Source organism: Carcharhinus amblyrhynchos, chromosome 9 (assembly GCF_965287045.1).
Source record: "Carcharhinus amblyrhynchos chromosome 9, sCarAmb.v2.hapA, whole genome shotgun sequence".
NCBI classification, from domain to species: domain Eukaryota; kingdom Metazoa; phylum Chordata; class Chondrichthyes; order Carcharhiniformes; family Carcharhinidae; genus Carcharhinus; species Carcharhinus amblyrhynchos.
Window position 1 is genome coordinate 2,438,829 of NC_137332.1, and position 24,776 is coordinate 2,463,604.

The following is a 24,776-nucleotide window of genomic DNA, read 5'->3' on the forward strand; positions in this document are numbered from 1 at the left end:
AAGTGGAAATAGCCACCACTGAAGCAAAGGTTTGATCCCATTAATGTGGGGTTAGTAACTAATCCCAAACTGATCTGCAGATTTCTGGGGCCGTGGGCCATTCAGAACCACTCATAGCATCTGAGCTGTCAAAGCCCAAGAGCTTTCTCAGTGTCAAGGCCCAGGCTGGAACTGCAGGCTTGGGTTTGAATCTCCATAGCTGCATTCAACCTCCTGGTCTGGGATTGCTGGGTACAAGGCTCCACCCCACCTAATCTTTAGTTATACTGTGAGTTGCGTCTTGCAATTCTGGTTGCAGGAATCCATGCACAGAATTCTCATCGATTTTATCAAATGACAAGATTACATTAGCATAGAAGGAGACCATTCTATCCATCGTGTCTGTACTGGCTCTTTGAAAGAGGTATCTAAGAACATAAGAAATAGGAGCAGGAGTAGGCCATCTAGCCCTTTGAGCCTGCCCCGCCATTCAGTAAGATCACGGCTGATCTGAAGTGGCTCAGTTCCACTTACCCGCTTTCTCCCCGTAACCCTTAATCCCCTTGCCTACCAAAAACCTATCTACCCGTGACTTAAATATACTCAGCAAGGTAGCCTCCACCACTTCCACGGGCAGAGAATTCCAGAGATTCACCACCCTTTGAGTGAAGAAGTTCCTCCTCAACTCCGTATCTAATTAATTCCACTTCAGTACTCTTTTCTCACAGTCCTATCCCTTTTCAGTCTTTCTCCAATTCCCTTTTTAAGTTCAGGCAGCACATTTCAGATCATACGAATATACAAATTAGGACAGGAGTAGGCCATTTGGCCCCTCGAGTCTGCTTTGCCATTCAATAAGATTTGATTGTAATCTCAAGCCCACATTCTCATCTACCCTGATAACCTTTCACTGATCAAGAATCTATCTCGCTCTGCCTTAAAAATATTGAAAAACTCTGCTTCCACTGTCCTTTGAGGAGGTAAGTTCCAAAGACTCTCGACCCTCTGAAAGAAAGAAATTCTTAAATAAATGAAGCCTTATTTTTAAACAGTGACCCCTAGTTTGAGATCCTCTGACAAGAGGAAACATCCTCTCTACATCCAGGCAGTTACAACCAAGTCGCCTCTTAACTCTTAAGAATCCCTGATTCTTCACTCTTCTCATAACTGAGGGCCACAGCAGTAAATTAAAGTGAGTTTAACATAACTTCCTTGCTTTGGTGGTCTGTGCCTCTTTTTGTATGGTGTCCTGTACTTTATTTTGAATGAAGGCATCAAGAAAAATTAAACAGGTTAGATTTATTCAGTTGAAAAGAAGAGAAGTAACAGAGACCTGATAAAGATCATTAAAATTATGAATGGGTTTGACAGGGTAGATAAGGAGGAAATGTTTCCACTTAGAGAATTCAAAACGAGGCGACGTAAATATAATAAATCCAATAGCGAAATAAAAAGACATTTCTTTAATCAGGAAGTGGTTGGAATGTAGAGCATGCTATTGCAGGAAATGATTGAATTAAATAGCTTGGATGCTTTAACATATATTAGCATAGAAGGAGACCATTCTATAGTCGCATGAGAGGGAAGAGAATGTAAAGATACACTGAAAGACTGAGCCAAAGAACAAAGAACAGTACAGCACAGATATAGGCCCTTTGGCCCTCCAAGCCTATGCCGATCATGATGCCTGTCTAAACTAAAACCGTATGCACTTACAGAATCTGTATCCTTCCATTCCCATCCTATTCATGTTTTCATGGAGTTGTCCCTTATATGCCGCTATCATATCTGCTCTCATCACCACCCCAGGCAGCGCATTCCAGACATTCACTGCCCTGTGTGTAAAAACATTTGCCTCGCATATCTCCTCTAAACTTTTCCCCACACATCTTAAACCCATGTCCTCTAGTACTTGACTTTTCTACTCTAGGAAAAAGCTTCTGACTATCCACTCTGACCATGTCACTCATAACCTCGTAAACCTCTACAGGTCACCCCTCAACCTCCGTCGTTCCAATGAGAACAAACTGTGTTTATAGCTATTACCTCTCCTTATAGCTATTACCCTCCAGACCAGGCATTATCCTGGTAAACCTCTTTTGTACCCTCCCCAAAGCATCCATATCCTTATGGTAGTATGGGAACCAGAATTGGACACAATATTCTAAATGAGGCCTAACTAAGGTCCTGTACAGCTACAGCATCAAGTACAAGTGGTAATCTTAATTTGGCCACATGTCCCAGTGATTGGCTGATCAAACCAAACATATTTCTTTGGTTGTTTGCAATAGCCCAGCATGCACCATATTCAACCAACCTACATGTCTACTGTTGGATGTGATTCTGTGATTGGGCAGCACTTGTTAAACAATCCTGACTATGCTAATAGCTACACTAACAACCAATTTGAGATCAACAGTCCAGTTTGTAACATGGCTTGTATACTTTTGCTGGAAGCAACACACATTCATACGCAGAGACCCACTCTCAGCAAACAAGAGGAATATGTTCAAGCCTTGCACCATTTTTGAATTATCTGGGAGCTGTAGGAGCCTGTAATCCCCCATTGCTTTCTCCATGGTAAAACCTTGGCCAATCAAATTCAATTTGTCAATTAATAGCACCTTTTTCTCCTGAATAAATTGTATAAACTGAAACAATTGTTTGAAATTTGGAATTCTTGTGTTTGGCCTAATGAGCACAAGATGGAAAACTTCAGCAACACATCTCTCTTTTCAATAATACCAACACAATTCTGAAATCTCAGATTAATATCGCCCACTCCTGAGATTTCAGTAGACCCTGTGTTTTACAGAGTAAACTTTGAAAGATTTTTGTGTCAAACTTCCACTGCAAACTCACAATTGTAAATCTCAATCCGTTTATCAGAGTACGATGATGATTTTGAAGAAGAGGAAGACAAGATGAGTGAGAAGGCAGTAAAACAGAGTGAGGGAAGGTTCCAGAATGGGATAAAGCCACCTACGAAAGCGGAAAAGAGATGGAGCTCAGATGATGAAAAGCAGAGCGAGAAATCGGATTTTCTGGATGAGGGATCAACGAGCGAGGAAGAAAGCAGCAACTCTTCAGCTAGTGAAAGTGAAGGTAAGCAAGGTTTCTGTTTTCCTGTACTGCTCAGATTGTAACCTAGCAGCGGCAAGCAGATCAGAGACTGGGAATTTTGCAGTGAGTAACTCATCTCCTGACTCTCCAAAGCTTGTCACAATCTAAACTAAAGTTTATTTATTAGTTACAAGGAAGACTTACATTAACACTGCAATGAAGTTACTGTGAATTTCCTCCCGTTGCCACACTCTGGCACCCTTTTGGGTCAATGCACTCAATCAGCATGACTTTCAGACAGTTGGAGGAAACTGGAGCACCCAAAGGAAATCCAAGCAGACATGGGGAGAATGTGCAAACTCCATAGTGACAGTGACCCAAGCCGGGAATCAAACCTGGTGCTGTGAGGTAGCTGTGGCTAACCACTGTGCCACCATCTCTCTCACCTACAAGGCGTGATGTAATACGCTTCACTCGTATATTCACCGAAAAAGCTGTGCACCATCCAGGACAAAGCAGCACACTTGATAGGACCACCACCAATGCACAGTGGCAGCTGTGCATACCATCTACCAGATGCACTGCAGGAACTCAGCAAGGCTTTTTGGCAATATTTTCTAAACCATGACTTCTATCATCTAGAAGGACAAGGGCAGAACCAACATCTACAAGTTTACCTCTAAATGGGGAGAAAATATCAGCCATGATCGATTGGGGGAGCAGATTCAATGGGCCAAATAGTTGAACTCTGCTCCTGTATGTTATGGTCCTTCACAGTTCTTTCACTGTTATTGGATTAAAACCCTGGACCTTCCTAATAGCGTTGAAGGGCAATTAATGATGGGAATTGTATGGTGACATAGCCAGCAATGCTCACAACCCAAATCCCATGAAAGGATAAAGAAAAAATCTCAGGTTGGCAGGCTCTGCCTAGTGGGCTACTGCAAGGGTCAGTACTTGGGTCCCAGCTGCTCACAGTCTACATCAGTGATTCAGATATGGGAACTAATGTCACATTTCCAATTTGCTGATGACATAAAACTAGAATGGAACCTGAGTTGTGAGGACAATGCAAAGGGGCTTCCAGGGGATTTAGTCAGTCTTGTGATTGAGGAAGAACATGCAAGATGGAATATAATGTGGAACAGTATGACTCGGGCTCTATGACAATGAGTCTAATATGAAGTTAGCTGGTCGAAAAATCAGTAATACAGAGAAGTTAGGAAGGGTTGATGTCCAAAGCTATGTGTCCTTATTCATCACTCACCTAAAGTAAGCAATTAGGAAGGCAAATGCTATCTTGGTCACTATTACAAAGGATTTGACCTCAGGAGTAATGACATCTTGCTGCATTTATATAGAGATCAGGTCTTCAATTTATTATTGTCACCTGTATTGGGAGCCAGTGAAAAGTATTGTTTCTTGCATGCTATACAGACAAAGTATACCATTCGTAGAGAGGCAGTGGGAAGTGTAGACAGAGTCAATGGATGGGAGACTGATTTGAGTGAGTGATTGGGCTTCATTCACGACCCTTTGTTGTTTCTTGTGGTCTTGGGCAGAGCAGGAGCCATACCAAGCTCTGATACAACTAGAAAGAATGCTTTCTACAGTGGTCTGTAAAAGTTGGTGAGAATCGTAGTTGACATGCCAAATCTTCTTAGTCTTCTGAGATAGTAGAGGTGTTGGTGGGCTTTCTAAACTATAGTGTCGGCATGGGGGGACCAGGACAGGTTGTTGGTGATCTGGACGCATAAAAACTTGAAGCTCCTGACCCTTTCTACTTCATCCCTATTGACGTAGGTAGGGCCATGTTCTCCTTTACACTTCCTGAAGTCAGTGACGATCTCCTGTGAGATATACTGAGTGAGATTTTACCTGGAATATTGTGTACGTTTTAATCTCCTTACCTAAGGAAGGGCACAGTAAGAACTCTCTCAATGCCAGGTTAAAGTCCAAAAGTTTATTTGGAATCACGAACTTTTGGAGCACTGCTCCTGCATCAGATGAATAAATGAAATAGCAGTGCTCTGAAAGCTCGTGATTTCAAATAAACCGGTTGGACTTTAACCTGGTTTTGTGAGACTTTTTACTGTGCCCACCCTAGTCAATGCCAGCATCTCCACATGGCTACCTAAGGAAGTACATTCTTGACGTAGAGGGAGTGCACTGAAGGTTCACCAGACTGATGGCTGTGAATGTAGGATTGTTAGGAGTCACAGCGTCATGTTGCAACTGTACACAACTCTGGTGCGGCCGCACTTGGAGTATTGTGTGCAGTTCTGGTTCCCACATTACAGGAAGGATGTGGAGGCTTTGGAGAGGGTGCAGAGGAGGTTTACCAGGATGTTGCCTGGTATGGAGGGGAGGTCCTATGAGGAGAGACTGAGGGATTTGGGGTTGTTTTCGCTAGAAAGAAGGCGGCTAAGAGGGGATCTTATTGAAACATATAAGATGATTAGAGGTTTAGATAGGGTGGATAGTGATAGCCTTTTTCCTCGGATGGAGAAAGCTAGCACGAGGGGGCATGGCTTTAAATTAAGGGGGGGTAGTTATAGGACAGATGTCAGGGGTAAGTTCTTTACCCAGAGGGTGGTGAGGGATTGGAATGCCCTGCCTGCTGCAGTTGTAAATGCGCCTAGTTTGGGGGCGTTTAAGAGATCCGTGGATAAGTTTATGGATGGAAAGGGATTGGTTTAGATTAGTGGGTCATTGTTTTTTAACTGGTCGGTGCAACATCGTGGGCCGAAGGGCCTGTTCTGCGCTGTAATGTTCTATGTTCTATGAGGAGAGATTGTCAAAACTCAGCCTGTATTCTCTAGAGTTTAAAAAAAAGAGATGATCGCATTGAAGCTTGCATTATTCTTATGGGGCATTATAGGGTCCTTGCAAAAAGGATGGTTCCCCTGGCGGGGTCCAGATCCAGGGGGTGCAGTCTGAGAATAAGGAGATGGCCATTTAGGATTAAAGTAAGGAGGAATCTTTTCACTGAATGAAGAGTGAACCTGTGGAGTTCAGAACCTCAGGGCCTGTGGACGTTCACTCAAAGAACAAAGAAAATTACAGCACAGGAAGCCTTTGACCCTCCAAGCCCAAACCAGCCATTCTGCCCGACTTAACTAAAATCCCCTGTCCTTCTGGAGACCGTATCCCTCTATTCCCATCCTGTTCATGTACATGTCAAGATGCCCCTTAAAAGTCACCATCGTATCTACTTCCACTACCTCCCTCAGCAACGAGTTCCAAGCACCCACTATTCTCTGTGTAAAAAATCTGCCTTGTACATCTCCTTTAAACCTTGCACTTTGCACCTTAAACCTCTGCCCCCCAGTAATTGACTCTTCCATCTGGAAAAAAGCTTCTGACAATCCACTCTGTCCATGCCTCTCATGATCTTGTAGACTTCTATCAGGTCACCCCTCAACCTCCGTCACTCCAGTGAGAACAAACCAAGTTTCTCCAACCTCTTCTCATAGCCAATGCCCTCCATACCAGGCAACATCCTGGTAAATCTTTTGTGTACCCTCTTGTGTAGCCGTATGCTTTCTTGACTACCTTCTCCATCTGCATTGCCACCTTCAGTGACCTGTGTATCTGTACATCCAGATCCCTCTGCCTATCAATACTCCTAAGGGTTCTGCCATTTACTGTATATCTTCTATCCGTATGTGACCCTCCAAAATGTATTGGCTCACATTTGTCTGGATTAAACCGGATAGTCAGCATGGTTTCGTGAGAGGTAAGTCCTGCCTCACAAATTTGATTGAATTCTTTTTGGAGGTAACTGAGTCTGTGGACGAAGGTAGAGCAGTTGATATCGTATACATGGATTTTAGTAAGGCGTTTGATAAGGTTCCCCATGGTCGGCTCATGAAGAAAGGAGGTGTTAGATAGAAGAAAATTTGGCCGATTGGATAAGTAACTGGCTGTCTCATAGAAGACAGAGAGGGGTGGTGGAGGGAAAATTTTCAGACTGGAGGCCAGTTACCAGCGGTGTACCACAGGGATCAGTGCTGGGTCCTCTGCTATTTGTGATTTTTATCAATGACTTAGAAGAGGGGGCTGAAGGGTGGGTTAGTAAATTTGCTGACGACACCAAAATTGGTGGAGTAGTGGATGAGTTGGAGGGCTCTTGCAGGCTGCAAAGAGACATTAATAGGATGCAGAGCTGGGCCGAAAAGTGGCAGATAGAGTTTAACCCTGATAAGTGTGAGGTGATTCATTTTGGTAGGGCAAACTTGAATGCGAATTACAGGATCAACGACAGGGTTCTGAGGAATGTGGAGGAACAGAGAGATCTTGGGGTTCATATCCACAGATCTCTGAACGTTGCCACTCGAGTGGATAGAGACATGAAGAAGGCTTATAGTGTGTTAGAGTTTATTAACAGGGGGTTTGAGTTTAAGAGCCATGGGGTTATGTTGCAACTATACTGGACATTGGTGAGCCCACATTTGGAATATTGTGTTCAGTTCTAGTCACCTCACTATAAGAAGGATGTGGAAGCATTGGAGAGAGTGCAGAGGAGATTCACCAGGATGCTGCCTGGTTTGGAGGGTAGGTCTTATGAGGAAAGGTTGAGGGTCCTGGGGTTTTTCTCTTTAGAGTGGAGGAGGATGAGAGGTGACTTAATAGAGGTTTATAAGACGATGAGGGGATAGAGTGGACGTGCAGAGACTATTTCCTCGGGTGGATGTAACTGTTACTAGGGGGCATAACTATAAGGTTCATGGTGGGAGATATAGGAGGGATGTCTGAGGTAGATTCTTCACTGAGAGTGGTTGGGGTGTGGAATACACTGCCTGCTGTGATAATGGAGTCGGACACTTTAGGAACTTTCAAGCGGTTATTGGATAGGCACATGGAGCATACCAGAATGATAGGGAATGAGATAGTTTGATCTTGGGTTTGGACATTGCTTGGCACAACATTGAGGGCCGAAGGTCTGTACTGTTCTATGTTCTATGTCTAAATTCCACCTGCCATCTCTCCGCCTAAGTCTCCCCCAAGTCTCACTGATCTATATCCTGCTGTATCCTCTGATGGTCCTCATCGCTTTCCACAAATCCACAAACCTTTGTGTTGCCCACAAACTTACTAATCAATCTAGTTACATTTTCCTCCAAAGCATTTGTATATATTACAAACAGCAAAGGTCCCAGCACTGCTCACTGAGGAGCGTCACTTGTCACGGCCCTCCATTCAGAAATGCACCCTTCCAGTGCTACCCTCTGTCTTCTTTGACCGAGCCAGTTTTGTATCCACTTTGCCAGCTCATCTCTGATCCCATGCGACTTCACCTTCTGCACCAGTCTGCCATGAGGGACCTTGTCAAAGGCCTTACTGAAGTCCATGTAGACAGCATCCACTGCCCTACCCTCATCAATCATCTTCATCACTTCCTCAAAAAACTAGATCAATTTCATGAGACATGACGTCCTGTTCACAAAACCATGTTACCTCTCACTAATACGTCCACTTGTTTCCAAGTGGGAATAAATCCCGTCTCAAAGAATCCTCTCTAATAATTTCCCTACCTTTGACGTAAGGTTCACTGGCTGCACCCTTCTTAAACAAAGGAACAGCATTGGCTATTCTCCATTCCTCTGGGACCTCCCCTGTAAGAAGTCTTACAACAACAGGTTAAAGTCCAACAGGTTTATTTGGGAGCAAAAGCCACTAGCTTTTGAAGTGCTGGCTGCCCTTTTGTCAGGTGAGTGGGAGTTCTAATCACAAACAGGGCATATAAAGACACATACGTAATTTACAGAATAATGATTGGAATGCGAGTCTTTACAGCTAAGCAAGTCTTAAAGATACAGACAGTGTGAATGGAGAGAGTGTTAAGCACAGGTTAAAGAGGTGTGTATTGTCTCCAGACAAAACAGTTAGTGAGATTATGCGAGTCCAGGCAAGTCATGGGATTACAGATATTGTAACATGAACCCAAGATCCCTGTTGAGGCCGTCCTTGTGTGTGCGGAACTTGGCTATCAGTCTCTGTTCAGGGACTGAAGGTAGACAAGTCCCCAGGCCCGGATGGAATGCATCCGGGGTACTAAAAGAAATGGCAGAAGTAATAGCAGATGCATTAGTAGTTATTTATCAAAATTCGCTGGACTCTGGGGAAGTGCTGGCTGATTGGAAAACAGCTATTGTTACGCCGCTGTTTAAAAAAGGAAATAGACAAAAGGTGGGTAACTACAGGCCAGTTAGCTTAACGCCCGTAGTTGGGAAAACGCTGGAGTCCATCATTAAAGAAGAAATAGCAGAACACCTGGAAAAGAATGATTCGATCAAGCAGACGCAGCATGGATTCATGAAGGGAAATTTTGTCCTTCATTGCTAGAGGGATGGAGTTTAAAAACAGTGAGGTTATGTTGCAGCTGTCTAAGGTGCTGGTGAGGCTACACCTGGAGTACTGTGCACAGTTTTGGTTTCCTTATTTGAGAAAAGATATACTGGCACTGAAGGGGTCATGATGTGGAGATGCCGGTGTTGGACTGGGGTAAACACAGTAAGAAGTCACACAACACCAGATTAAAGTCCAACAGATTTATTTGGTAGAAAAAGCCACTAGCTTTCGGAGTGCTGCTCCTTCGTCAATTTGAGAGGGTTGGATTATGAGGAGAGACTGAGTAGACTGGGGCTTTACTCATTGGAATTCAGAAGAATGATAGGAGGTCTTATAGAAGCATCTAAGATTATGAAGGGAATAAATAAGATAGAAGCAGGGAAGTTGTTTCCACTGGCGGGTGAAACTAGAATTAGGGGGCATAGCTTCAAAATAAGGGGGAACAGATTTAGGACTGAGTTGAGGAGGAACTTCTTCACACAAAGGGTTGTGAATCTATGGAATTCCCTGCCCCGTAAATTTGTTGAGACTCCCTCATTGAATGTTTTTAAGGCAAGGATAGATAAATTTTTGAACAATAAAGGAATTAAGGGTTATGGTGAGCGGGCGGGTAAGTGGAGCTGAATCCACAAAAAGATCAGCCATGATCTTATTGAATGGCGGAGCAGGCTCGAGGGGCTAGATGGCCTACTCCTGCTCCTAGTTCTTATGTTCTTATATTCTTATCCTGCCTGAAACATCTGTGTCCTGGAATGTTAAGCTGCCTATCCTGTCCTTCCCTTAACCAAATCTCTGTAATGGCAACAACATTGTAGCTCTAGTACTAATCCAAGCTCTAAGTTCATCTGCTTTACCTGTTACACTTCTCACATTGAAACAAATGCACTTCAGTCCACCAGACCCTCTCTGATTAGCAACCCCACCCTGCCTACTTTTTCTCTGAGTCTTACTGGCCCTACGCTCTGGTTCTCCTTCAGCTAATTCACCTTTGCTTTGGTTCCCAGCCCCCTGCCAAACTAGTTTAAATCCTCCCGTGTGACACTAGCAAACCTCTCGGCCAGAATATTTGTACCCCTCCAGTTTAGATGCGACCCGTCCTTCTTGTACAGGTCCCATCTGCCTCAGAAGAGACCCCAAAGGTCCAGATATCTGAAACCCTCCCTTGTACACCAACTGTTTAGCCATGTGTTGAGCTGCACTATCTTCCTATTCCTAGCCTCATTAGCACGTGGCACAGGGAATAATCCTGAGATTACAACCCTAGAGGCTTTTTAGCTTTCTACCTAACTCCCTAAACTGCCTCATCACTCTTCCTACCTATATCATTAGTACCAATATATACCATGACCTCTGGCTGTTCACCCTTGCCCTTCAGAATGCTTTCTGTCCATTCAGGAACATCCTGGATCCTGGCACCAGGGAGGCAACGTACCATCCTGGAATCTCTTTCATATCCACGGAAACGCCTATCTGCACCCCTAACTATAAAGTCACCTATAACTACTGCTGTAGTCCCCTTTCTCCCTCCCTACTTAACAACTGAGCCAGCTGCAGCTGGTATCCCTTGATAGCCCATCTCCTCCAACAGTATCCAAAACTGTATACTTGTTAGAGAGAGGGATGACCACAGGGGATTCCTGCACTGACTGCCTGTCCCTTCTGGCGGTCACCCATCTATCAGCCTGCACCTTCGGTGTGACCACGTCTCGAAAGCTCCTGTCTGTGACACTTTCTGCCTTCTTCATGCTCCTCAGTGCTTCCAGCTGCTGCTCCAACCTATCCATGCGGTCTGTAAGGAGCTGCAATTGGATGCACTTCCTGCAGACATAGTTGTCCAAGAGGCTGGAAGCATCAGGGATCGCCCACATCTCAAATACGATACTTAACCCCACTGACCGACATTTTGAGCACCAATTAAATTATTTGAAAAAATGTATAAAACTCTTACCTTCACTTTTACCTTCTCACAATGGATTCTTTTTGGTTGAAGGAAGGAGGGAGGGAGACACTAATGTAGTGTTTCAGGCTTACTGCTCCTTGACACCAGATCTTCTGCTTTCCACTTCTTGATAGATGTTGCTGGTCCAGCTTCTCCCAGAATGCACCAGTGAAGTCCTCAGCTGCCTCTACAGTCACTGTGTTCAAAATAAAGATCAATAGATTTCTAGATAGCAAACAGTATAGCAATATTGGAAAACAACAGGAAAAAGGTGATGAGGTAGAAGTTCAGATATAAGGTAATTGAATGGTGGAGCAGGTTCGAGGGGACAAATGGCCTTTTCCTGCCCCTGTTTGCTATGTTTCTGAAGATGCTTCTTGAAACCTCCCTCTCGAATGAACCCTTTTCAATGATCCGCCTTTTAGCGGATTCATGTCAAATTCCATCTGATGTCTGTTTGTGTGAAACATACTGATATGTTACACTATGTCAAAGGGACTGTTTAAATCAAAGTTGTTGTCTTTAAAGCATTAAATGATGTGCAATGTTTTACAGAGGGATTGCCACGATCACCAACATCGTTCCAAAGTTCATCTTACTCCCCAAGAAGCAGTGAAAACTCTGATGGTGAAAGACTGGAGCAGGATGTCACTGATGATGAAGAGGAGCAAAAGTTCATCCTTGTTGAAGATGACGGAGACCCCACAACTGTCATAAAACTGGGAGTAGCCCCAGAAATACCCAAACAGGATGGCTGTGAGGTGACGGCTGTAAATAATGAAGGGCGGGAGGATGAAGAAGTAGCAGAAGGAGGGGTCTTGCTGGAGAAAGCAGAAGATGCCGAGGAGCAAATCATCCGGTCTTTGGTGGGAGAGGATCAATGTCCAGAGAGAGTTGATAGGGATTCTGTAGAAAAAGCTGGAAGCGAGGAAGAGATTGAATCCAGAGCGCAGGTGAATGGTAATCCAGAGAACAGTAACAAAGAAGCTGTAGAAACAGGTGGAAAACCTTTAATAACTGTGGACATTCACGACATACATTCCAAAGACGTAGCGTTGAGGGGTAGTGAGGTGAACCTTTGTGCTGCGGAGCTCTCTGTGCTTGGGAGATCTGTTGGTGAGTAAAAGCAGACTCCCGCGTGCTGCCTTCCTTCATGCATGTACTGTCTCAGCTCCCTTTTAGTTGCAGTGTTGACCTTGGCTGCATTTCCACAACAGAAAAAAACAGCTCTGAAGAGATGCAGTTACAATATGTCAATTAAAACTGTGGTGCACGGAGTGTTTAGTCTTCCCTGTGTGTGCTTTAACAGAAAACAGATCCACTGGGTTTGCAGAGATTTGAGCTAAATGTGATCAACATTTTTGTGAGTGTTTGTGAAAACAGCTGTGGTGAATCTCATAGAAAGTGCATCAGTATTCAGTTAATATCACACAGAAATAGGCTATTTGACCTATCTGAGCCTTCCCCCCATCCATCTCCATTTCATCCCATCAGCACATCCTGGTGTTCCTTTCTTTCAGTCCTACAATCAGGCTTGTGAATTTTTCTTGTATCTTCTTCATTGCCTCATTGCTGCTTTTTGTAACATGGAGATGAGAACTGTCTTAGCCAATCCCTATCTGCCTCCTGTCTATACCTCCACTTACCTTGAAATCCAGAGGAAGATATCAATTTGTATTTGGTGATGATGCAGAGTAGGTGGCATGGTGGTAATGTCTGGGTGAATCCTGAGGCTCAGGCTAATGCTGAGGGCTATGGGTTCAAATCCCAGTGCAGCAGCTGGTGGAATTTGAATTCATTAATAAAATCTATACCTTCTTAATGGTGACGTGGAACTAACACTGATTGTTATAATAATAAGAACATAAGAACATAAGAAGTAGGAGCAGGAGCAGGCTATCTAGCCCTTCGAGCCTGCCCTGCCATTCAATAAGATCATGGCTGATCTGAAGTGGCTCAGTTCCACTTTCCCGCTTCTCCCCATAACCCTTAATTCCCTTGTCTACCAGAAACCTATCTACCCGCGTCTTAAATATATTTAGCGAGGCAGCTTCCACCACTTCAACGGGCAGAGAATTCCAGAGATTCACCACCCTTTGAGTGAAGAAGTTCCTCCTCAACTCTGTTCTAAACTGCACCCCCCTTATCTTGAGGCTGTGCCCTCTAGTCCTGCTGTCCTTTCTGAGCGGGAAGAATCTCTCTACCTCTACCCTATCCATCCCTTTCATTATCTTATATGTCTCTATAAGATCCCCCCTCATCCTCCTAAACTCCAACGAGTACAAGCCCAGTCTATTTAGTCACTCTTCATAGTCTAACCCCCTCATCTCCGGTATTAGCCTAGTGAACCTCCTCTGCACTCCCTCCAAGGCCAAAATATCCTTGTGCAAATGCGGCGACATTCAATGGATGTCCCAGACATCCTGAAAGGGGAGGGTGAGGAGCCGGAAGTTGTGGTTGATATAGGTACCGCTGACAAAGGCAGGAAGAGGGAAGCGGTCGTGAAAAGGGATTATAGGGAATTAGGTAGACAGCTGAGAAAGAGGAATGCGAAGGTAGTAATCTCAGGATTGCTGCCTGAGCCACGAGAGAGTGAGAGCAGGAATGGAATGAGGTGGAGGGTGAATGCGTGGCTGAGGGACTGGAGGGGCAGGGATTCCGGTTCCTGGATCATTGGGACCTCTTTAGGGGCAGGTGTGACCTGTCCAGTAAAGACGGGTGGCACTTGAATCCCAGGGGAACCAATATCTTGGCGGGAAGGTTGGCTAGGGCTACTGGGGGGACTTTAAACTAGAAAGGTTGGGGGGAGGGAATAGAGATGAGGAGTCTGAGAGTGAGGACGTTAGCTCCCAGGCAGAGAAGGACTGTAGACAATATGAGAGGGAGGTTAGACAGGTGATGGATAAGGGAAGTGCCCAGACCGAGGGTCTGAGGTGTGTCTATTTTAACGCCAGGAGTGTAGTGAACAAAGTAGATGAGCTTAGGGCGTGGATTGCTGCTTGGGAATGTGATGTGGTGGCCGTTACAGAGACTTGGATGTCTCAGGGACAGGACTGGGTACTTCAGGTGCCGGGATTCAGATGCTTCAGGAAGGACAGGGAGGGGGGCAAAAGAGGTGGCAGAGTGGCACTGTTGATCAGGGACAGTGTCATGCCTGCAGAGAAGGTGGATGCCATGGAGGGACTGTCTATGGAGTCTCTGTGGGTGGCAGTTAGGAACAACAGAGGGTCGATAACTTTGCTGGGTGTTTTCTATAGGCCGTCCAATACTGACAGGGAAGTTGAGGTGCAGATAGGGAAACAGATCCTAGAGAGATGTAGTAATAACAGAATTGTCGTGATGGGAGACGTTAATTTCCTAAACATCGACTGGAATATCCCTACGGTAAGGGGTTTGGATGGGGAGGAGTTTGTTAGGTGTGTTCAGGAGGGTTTCCTGACACAGCACGTGGATAAGCCTACGAGAGGAGAGGCTGTACTTGACTTGGTGCTGGCTAATGAACCAGGACAGGTGACAGATCTCAGTGGGATGGAGATCATAATTCTATCTCCTTCACGATAGCATTGGAAAGAGATAGGATCAGACAGGCTGGGAAGGTGTTTGCCTGGAGTAAGGGGAAATATGAAGACATCAGGCAGACAATTGGACGAATAAACTGGAAGGAGGCGTTCTTGGAGAAAAGTACTGAAGGAAGGTGGCAGATTTTCAAGGAATGTTTGACTGGAGCTCTGCACAACAACATTCCAATGAGACAAGGAGGTTTTGGTAGGTCGCGGGAGCCATGGTGCACGAAGATTGTGGTGAACCTAGTCAGGAAGAAATGAAAGGTGTATAAAAGGTTCAGAGAGCTAGGAGATGGTAAGGATCTAGAGGAATATAATGCTTGTAGAAAGGAGCTTAAAAAGGAAATTAGGAGAGCCAGAAGCAGACATGAGAAGGCCTTGGCAGGTAAGATTAAGAAGAATCCCAAGGCATTCTACAAATATGTGAAGAGTAAAAGGATGAGAAGTGAAGGGACAGGACCTATAAAAGGTGAAGGGGGAAAAGTCTGTGTGGAACTGATGGCAGAGGTGCTTAATGAGTACTTTGCCTCGGTATTTACGGTGGAAAGTGATCTGGGAGGTTGCCCTACAGGTTTGCAGCAGTCTGAAAAGATTGAGTATGTGGATGTTAAGAAAGAGGATGTGTTGGAACTTTTAAACTCTATTAAGATAGATAAGTCGCCAGGACCAGATGGGATGTACCCCAGGTTACTGTGGGAGGTGAGGGAAATGATTGCAGAGCCCCTGGCGATGATCTTTGCGTCGTCAACGGAGACGGGAGAGGTTCCGGAGGATTGCGGATATGGTTCCTATTTTCAACAAAAGGGAACAGGGATAGCCTGGGAAATTACGGACCGGTGAGTCTGACCTCAGTGGTTGGTAAGTTGGTGGAGAGGATGCTGAGGGACAAGCTTTATGAGCATTTAGAGAAGTTTAGAATGATCAGAAATAGTCAGCACGGCTTTTTCAAGGGCAGGTCGTGCCTTACGAGCCTAGTTGAGTTCTTTGAGAATGTGACTGAACACATTGACGAAGGAAGAGCAGTGGATATAGTTTGTATGGATTTCAGCAAGGCGTTTGATAAGGTCCCCCATGCAAGACTTCTTGAGAAGGTGAGAGGGCATGGGATCCAAGGAGCTTAGGCCTTGTGGACCCAGAACTGGCTTACCTGCAGAAGGCAGACTGCGGTTGTGGATGGGTCTTTTTCTGCATGGAGGTCGGTCACCAGTGGAGTGCCCCAGGGATCTGTTCTAGGACCCTTGCTGTTTGTCATTTTCATAAATGACCTGGATGAGGAAGTGGAGGGATGGGTTAGTAAGTTCGCTGACGATACAAAGGTTGGTGGTGTTGTGGATAGTCTGGAGGGATGTCAGAAGTTGCAGCATGACATAGATAGGATGCAAGACTGGGCGGAGAAGTGGCAGATGGACTTCAACCCGGATAAATGTGTAGTGGTCCATTTTGGCAGGACCAATAGGATACAGGAGTACAATATCAAGGGTTAGGAGTCTTCGCTGTGCGGAAGAGCAGATGGATCTTGGGGTCTGGGTCCGTAGGACTCTTAAATTGGCCTCGCAGGTGGAGGATGTGGTCAAGAAGGCGTATGGTGTACTGGCCTTCATTAATCGAGGGATTGAGTTTAGGAGTCGGGGGTAATGCTGCAACTTTATAAGACCCTTGTCAGACCCCACTTGGAGTACTGTGTGCAGTTCTGGTCGCCTCACTACAGGAAGGATGTGGAAGCTATTGAGAGGGTGCAGAGGAGATTTACAAGGATGCTGCCTGGATTGGGATGCATGCCTTATGAAGATAGGTTGAGGGAGCTAGGTCTCTTCTCCCTGGAGAGACGAAGGTTGAGAGACGACCTGATAAAAGGTTTATAAGATGTTGAGAGGAATACATAGGGTGGATTCTCGGAGGCTATTTCCCAGGGCTGAAATGGTTGCTACGAGAGGGCACAGGTTTAAGGTGCTGGGAAGCAAGTACAGAGGAGATGTTAGGGATAAGTTTTTCACTCAGAGGGTGGTGAGTGAGTGGAATCGGCTGCCGTCGGTGGTGGTGGAGACGAACTCGCTGGGGTCTTTTAAAAGACTTCTGGATGAGTATATGGGATGTGATGGGATTGGGGGTTATAGATAGTTCTATGACTTGGGAGGTATAGATATGATCGGTGCAACTTGTGGGCCAAAGGGCCTGTTTGTGCTATAGTGTTCTATGTTCTCTCACTCCCCTATCTCCCCCTCTCCCCCCCCCGCCATCTCCGCCCTGTCCCTCATCTCGCCCCCTCCCTCCCTTGTCTCTTTTTTCCACTTTTCGCACCCTCTCTCCTTCAGCTCTCTCCTTTCTCACTTCCTCTTGCGTCCATCCTTCTTCCACCTTCTCTAGTTCTTCAGTGTGTTTCTCCCTCTCTCTTACCCTCCCTCCCTCATCATTCCTTTCTTTTTCCCTCCTCCCTCTGTTGTTGATCTCTTTGCTCTCCCTAGTTCCTCTTTCTCCCCTTCTCCTTTCCTTCTCTCCCTCTCACACCCTCTGTCTCCTCTTTCATTCCCTCTCTCTTACCCACTCTCCCTCTCTATCTTTCTGTCTCTCTCTCACCTCTCCCTCCCTTTCTCTCTTCCTCTCTCTCCTCTCATCCCCTCTCTCACTGTCTCTTGTTCGAATAAGGTCACCCCTCGCTCTTCTAAACTCCAAGGTATACAGGCCCAGATTGTTCCTGCTCTAAAGATTCATTCATTAACCTCAAGTGGAATGTTCTTCCCTCTGCTGTTTAACTCTTTGGAACCTTGCTGAGCTCTCACAGTGCTGTCTGGCCCTGTATTCCTTGGAGTTTAGAAGAGGAAGGGGTGACCTTATTCAAACATTTAAGATCCTGAGAGGGTTCGACAGGGTAGAAGGTGAGATGTTATCACTGGTGGGAGAGTCTGGAACAAGGGAGCATCACAACAGGATAAAGGGCCGGTCATTTAAAACTGAGGCATGTAGAAATTTCTTCTTTCACAGGGTGGTGAATCTCTGGAATTCTCTGCCCCAAAGGGTGATGGAGGCTGGGACATTAGAAGTATTTAAAGTGGAGGTGGATAAATATTTGATTGTTTGAGGAATAGAGGGCTATGGAGAAATGGCACAGAGAAGGAGTTGAGGCCGGTATAGAACAGCCATGATTTTATTGAATGGCAGGGATCGGCCTGGTGGCCACTCCTGCTTCTATTGCTTGAATTCCATTCTTTCTCCTAATTCTTTCTTCAATCACTTTCTCTCCTCCTCCTACCCTCTCCAGATTTTAATGCTATGCTTTGACCTATCTCTAAATACCCTGTCTTGCTGCATTTCCTTCTAGGATCTTCTGAGTGTGTTTGAGCTCATTTTCAGGCAGAGGGACTGATTTGTCTTTTATCTTGCTCAAATTCACCCCAAGCCCTCTGCTTTGGCATGTCTTTGCTGGATGAAAGATGTTGTATGATGTCCAAATCATTACCCCCAATCCAAAACCCTTCAGCTTAGCTGAGACAGCGCTGGGAGAGCTCAGCCAGGTTCCAAAGAGTTAAACAGCAGAGGAGGGAACATCCCGCTTGGGGTTAAAAGAATGAATCTTTTAAAACAAAGAACAACACAGCACGGGAAACAGGCCCTTCGGCCCAACGAGCCCGCGCCGCCATCTTAACAATGTGTTTTTCCTCCTCCACCCTTGACCCATGTCTATGCTTATGGTACCCCCATTGGAAACCTGATTAAGGGGAGAATAATTTAGGGACAATTTGTTACACCAATCCGCCTAAGAGCACATCTTTGGGGTGTGGGAGGAAACCGGAGGAAACCAGTAGGATCAGTCTGGGGTTCAGCAGTGATAACTCACATGTCCCGCAGTATGGGAGAGGCTGGATGGGGGGCTGATTATAGCAGCTTCTCAATGTTTGGGTGTGGTTGAAGATTTCAGCAGAGACTGTAGTCTGGCACTGTAACTGTAACAGGTGGCCTGTCCCATTTCTATAAGATAACCACAGCTACATTTTACATTTACTTTGAATTATAAGAGACTGTATCCAAAGCAGGTGCATTGTGCCATTTGTTTATCATATCCTCTTGATATGTTTTGCTTCTCATCAATCCAGTTTGTGGTGTATTGATTCCCTTGTGTTTTAATTTTTTTGCATTTATGTAATAAGTGTTAAAGAGGATACTGTCACCCATCAAGTGATTATGCAGTTGAACCTCCAGTATCTGCTCTGTTGGATTAACGGGAAATTTCCATTGGAGATTCCCACCCCCTCACCCCTTCTTCTTCTTCTCATTGGGCAACGTGGAGTGACATGAGGGGCTGGGGTTGTGGGGGGAGTGGGCAATAGATACCAGCTTTATCAGCGATACCCACATCCTGAGAATGGATAAATACAAAACAAATGAAGAGTTTCCAGATTCTGGTCTTTCACAGACTGGGGACTGCAGCATATTCGACTTGGGAAATGGAAAAAATAGAAAAAGCTAATGACAAAATGAGGCAAAGTCTCACACAAAACATGACCTTGGGGTAGAATTGACAGATAATTGGAATGGATAGAGGTGGTTCTGCACTGTGTGTATGTGTGTGTGTGGTTGTGCAGATATTTAGACAGTTATTATTGTTCACTTATTGTCTTATTCAAGGTTCATTGTACTTTGGTTATTTCTGATGCAGCAATAAATGTAAACTCTGGGTAGATATGAATGAAGTTACAGCCTTTTTAATATGCAAATGCTCAGTACTGAGTGACATAAAGTACTCGTGTGATAAAGGCACAACATACAAATAACAGAACTGAAAAACAAAAGGGTTTGAAAAATACTTTTGATGTGAAATATTCCTTCAAGCTTGAGGGCATTCTCCCCTGCCTCATTTCTAAGAACAATCAGAAGAGGAGACCATTCAGCCCCTCATCTGCTATACTGTTCAATTAGATCATAGCTGATGCATACCTGAAGTTCATTGAGTTGCCTTTGCTCCAGATCCCTCAAAAACCTTACCCATAAACATCTGTCAGTCTGTTTGAAAGCACCTGCATGTATCGGCCTGTGAGGAAGAGACTGCCAGATTCCCACTGCCCTTTGGGTAAAGAATTATTCACTGACCTGCCTCCTGAACAGCCTGCTCTCATTTGAAGGGTCTGCCTCTTGTTCTAATCTCTCCCTACCAGAGGAAATAGATTCTCTCTACCTCACCTTTAATTGTTCTAAGCACCTTAATTACATCACCCCTTAATCTTCTACATTTTGGAGATGGCGATCTTAGTCAATACAACCTGTCCTCAAAGTGTCATCCTTTTATCCCTGGTATCATTCTCATGAATCAACACTGCACTCACCCAAGATGAGTATCCTTCCTGAGCTGCGATTCCCAGAATTGAACACTCCAGATAAGGGGTCTCCTGCTGTGGTGATGATACTGATTCCTGTGGGAGCCTCGCTGAAATTGGAGCACTGAAGCAACTCACCAAGATTCCTTTGGCAGCACCTCTCAAATCCACCTAGAAATACAAGGATAGCAGACACATGGGAACACCAACACCTGTAAGTTCCCCTCCAAGTTACTCACCATTCTGACTTGGAAATATATCGCCGTTCCTTCATTAGAATTTCCTCCCTAACTGCACTGTAGATGTACCTACACACCACGGACTCTAATGCTTCAAGAAGGCAGCTCACCAGCAACTTCTCAAGGGTAAATCAGAGATGGGCAATAAATGTTGACCTAACTGGTGACGCCCACATTCTGTGAATGAATGAAAAATAGTCTTTCAACATTAACCAGGCAATGAGTGACAGTAGAACACTTGAAAATTAAATGAGGACAGTGTGGGTCAGGTAGGTGGATAATCATTTGCATTGATTCCAGACTCCACTGTCAGGATGTGGATAATGGGAAGGTTATTCCTAAACAATTATGAGTCATCATACAGATTATTGAGTCCAATTCTGGGCTCCACACTTTAGGAAGGATGTCAGGGCCTTGGAAAGAGTGTGGAGGAGATTTACTAGAATGTTCCCAGGGATGAGGGACTTCAGTGAATGTGGAGAGACTGGAGAAGCTGGGATTGTTCTCCTTGGAGCAGAAAAGGTTAAGAGGAGATTTAATCGAGGTGTTCAAAATCAGGAAGAGTTTTGATGGAGTAAATCAGGAGAAATTGTTTCCAGTGACAGGAGGGTGGGTAACCAAAGGAACACAGATTGAAGAGAATCGGGAAAAGAACCAGAGGGGGAGATGAGGGGAATTTATTTGACACAGTGAGTTGTTGTGATCTGGAATGTGCTGCCTGAAAGGACAGTGGAAGCAGATTCAATAATAACTTTCAAAAGGAAATTGGGGAAATAGTTGAAAAGCAAAAAATAATTGCTGGGCTTCGGGAAACAGCAGGATAGTAAAGAGCAGGCATGGGCATGATGGACCGAATGGTCTCCTCCTGTGCTGTTTGAACCCATTATTCTAACTTGCAGCAAAAGTAACTGACCCTTTATCCACACACGTTGGGAGATTGAGGAAATGAGCAGTGTATTAATCTGTGCCAATCTGCGTTATTGCTGCATGTGTTATGCTGGATGATGCATGGCCAATATTTACTGAGGTGTTAAAGTGTTGTCATGTATCACTTCAGTGTCCTGAGACTCTCCACCTTTAGCTTGTTCTTTAAGATGCTCCTTAAAACCTACATCATTAATCAATCTTTTGGTCACCTGTCCTAATGTCTCCATATGTAGCTCCAGTTTGATAACACTCTTGCAAAATGCCTTGCAACGTTTAAATATGTTCAAGGTGCAATATAAATGAAAGTTTTTGTGTTAATTTGAGCGATGTGACATTGTTTGATGATGTACAGGTGAAAGATCCCATATTCTTGTTAAAACTGCTGTAAAAACACACTAAGTATTTGCTGCTGTTTCTAATCTCCATCTTTGTATTGTTTTTGTGATTCCATTTGTGTTTTTCACTCCCACCTTCACTGTCCACCACTCTGATTGTCATCTCGGATTGGGTAATGCTCCATTTGTGAATGACATTTCCCCTCCTCCCAGCCCCTCTGCCACTCAGAATTTCAGAGTGTAAGTCTGTTCAAGAGAAAATTGCAGATGCCATTAAAGAGGAACACGGTTGTAATTCGGAGCCAGAACCCAGTGATTCCAGTACTGAGGAGGAGGATGTGATGGCAAGCGGGGATGATATGGAGAAAGCATCCACACAAAATCAGGAGAGTAAGTTACACACTTTCCCTTACAGGCACCTTAGGATCACATTGCATACAGCTAAATTATTCAGCGAAGTGATGATTGAGGAAAGGAAAGAACTTGTATTTACACAGCAACTTTTTAACCACTTGTGATGTCCCACAATGCTTAACATCCTGTTTTTTAATTGTAGCTACTATTGTCATGTAGAGAAAATGGGACAACCAAGTTTTACATAGCAAGATCCCAACAATCACAAATTGATAATAATTAGATTTTCCATTTTTTGGATGATACTGATTGAGGGAGAAATATTAGTTAGAGAACACCTTCTCTTCAAAAAGGTAGAGTGATAACTTCTCCTGTCAGTCTGTGAGAGCAGGTGGGCTGTGCAAGAACACTTGACACTGATGACTGAACTTATGGTTTACGGCTCAATCCTTTAATTTTTTTGATGAAACCTTTGACACACTCTATCTTTTTAGCACGGTGGCACAGCGGAACGGCACAGTGGTTAGCACTGCTGCCTCACAGCACCAGGGACCCAGGTTCAATTCCTGGCTTGGGTCACTGTCTGTGTGGAGTTTGCACGTTCTCCCCATGTCTGTGTGTGTTTCCTCCAGGTTCTCCAGTTTCCTCCCACAGTCTGAAAGATGTGCTGGTTAGATGGATTGGCCGTGCTAAATTCTCCCTCAATGTACGCAAACAGGCGCCGGAATGTGGCAACTAGGGGATTTTCACAGTAACCTCATTGCAGTGCTAATGAAAGCTACAAGTGACACTAATAAATAAACTTTAAAAACTTTTTAAGTAGTGGATATACAGGATAATAAACAACATTACTCTGTATTTCTCTGGGTATTGGGGTAACTTCCATCAATCCTTTCAGTGCTGACTCTACAAATTGTCAAACAATGCTCAGGATTGTCATTGTTCTCTAGTCATACACAGTCATTGCTGATTCATTTTGACATGACAAGTGTTCAACAAGAACTTTGGAAATGAGAGTTCCGACACAACTTCCAGATAGTCAATGTGTTTTATCATTAAGTGTGGAACTGATCTCATCAAAAAATCATTAGGTACAAATAAGAACATAAGAACATAAGAACATAAGAAATAGGAGCAGGAGTAGGCCATCTGGCCCTTCGAGCCTGCCCCGCCATTCAATAAGATCATGGCTGATCTGTCGTGGCTCAGTTCCACTTTCCCGCCCTCTCCCCATAACCCTTAATCCCCTCTCTTATCAAAAACCCATCAACCCGCTTCTTAAAAATATTTAGCGAGGCAGCCTCCACCACTTCAACGGGCAGAGAATTCCAGAGATTCACCACCCTTTGAGTGAAGAAGTTCCTCCTCAACTCCGTTCTGAACCGCCCCCCCCTTTATCTTGAGGCTGTGCCCCCTAGTCCTACTGTCTTTTTTGAGCGGGAAGAGTCTTTCCACCTCTATCCTATCCATCCCATTCATCATCTTATACGTCTCAATGAGATCTCCCCTCATTCTTCTAAACTCTAACGAGTACAAGCCTAGTTTATTCAGCCTCTCCTCATAGCTCAACCCCCTCAACTCTGGTATCAGCCTAGTAAACCTCCTCTGCACTCCCTCCAAGGCCAAAATATCCTTGCGCAGGTGCGGCGCCCAAAACTGCACACAGTACTCCAGCTGCGGCCTCACCAATGCCCTATACAGCTGCAGCAAGACCTCCCTACTTTTATATTCAATCCCCCTCGCTATGAAGGCCAGCATCCCATTCGCCTTCCTGACCACCTGCTGCACCTGCAGGCTGGGTTTTTGCGACTCATGCACAAGGACCCCGAGGTCCCTCTGCACCGTCGCCTGCTGCAGTTTTTCGCCCCGTAAGTAATAGTCCTTCCTACCATTCTTCCTACCAAAGTGGACCACCTCACACTTGCCAACATTAAATTCCATTTGCCATTTCCTGGCCCATTCGCCCAGCCTATCTAGATCCTTCTGCAGACTCTCCACACCCTCCGCACAATTTGCCTTTCCCCCAATCTTGGTGTCATCAGCAAATTTCGACACCCTACACTCGGTTCCCTCCTCCAGATCATCTATATAAATGGTAAATAGCTGAGGCCCCAGCACCGACCCCTGGGGCACCCCACTAGTCACCAACCGCCAATCCGAATAGCACCCATTGACCCCCACTCTCTGCCTCCTATTTGACAACCAATCCTCTATCCACGCTAACACCCTACCCCCAACTCCATGTCCTCTGACCTTCTGCAGTAACCTCTTGTGAGGTACCTTATCAAACGCCTTCTGAAAATCCAGAAAGACCACATCCACCGGCTCTCCTCTATCCACCGCCCTAGACACATCCTCATAGAACTCCAGTAAATTTGTCAGACACGACTTCCCTTTAATGAAACCGTGTTGCGTCTGCCCTATCAAGCAATTCCCTTCAAGATGCCTCGCAATTTCCTCCTTAATGACGGATTCTAACATTTTACCTACCACAGACGTTAAACTAACCGGCCTGTAATTCCCCGCCTTTTGCCTGGCACCCTTCTTAAACAACGGCGTAACATTAGCCGTTTTCCAATCCTCCGGCACTTCCCCGGAATCCAGCGACGTCTGGAAAATAACCACCAAGGCATCCACTATCACCTCCGCCATTTCTTTCAGAACCCTCGGATGCATTCCATCCGGTCCTGGGGACTTGTCCACAATCAGCCCCTCCA

The 24,776-nt window shown here is 45.0% G+C and overlaps 1 protein-coding gene across 1 annotated transcript in view; it reads left to right on the forward strand.

Annotated features, from left to right (window-relative positions):
* The window catches only part of erich3 (glutamate-rich 3), a 52,830-nt gene extending 39,586 nt beyond the window's left edge, over positions 1-13,244 (forward strand). Inside the window, exons 11-12 of the mRNA XM_080195073.1 lie at positions 2,869-3,084; positions 11,891-13,244. Of these exons, the coding sequence (XP_080051199.1) occupies positions 2,869-3,084; positions 11,891-12,459 (785 nt within the window). The 3' untranslated portion in view covers positions 12,460-13,244. The remainder of the gene's footprint in view (positions 1-2,868; positions 3,085-11,890) is intronic.
* The last annotated feature ends 11,532 nt before the right edge of the window (positions 13,245-24,776 follow it).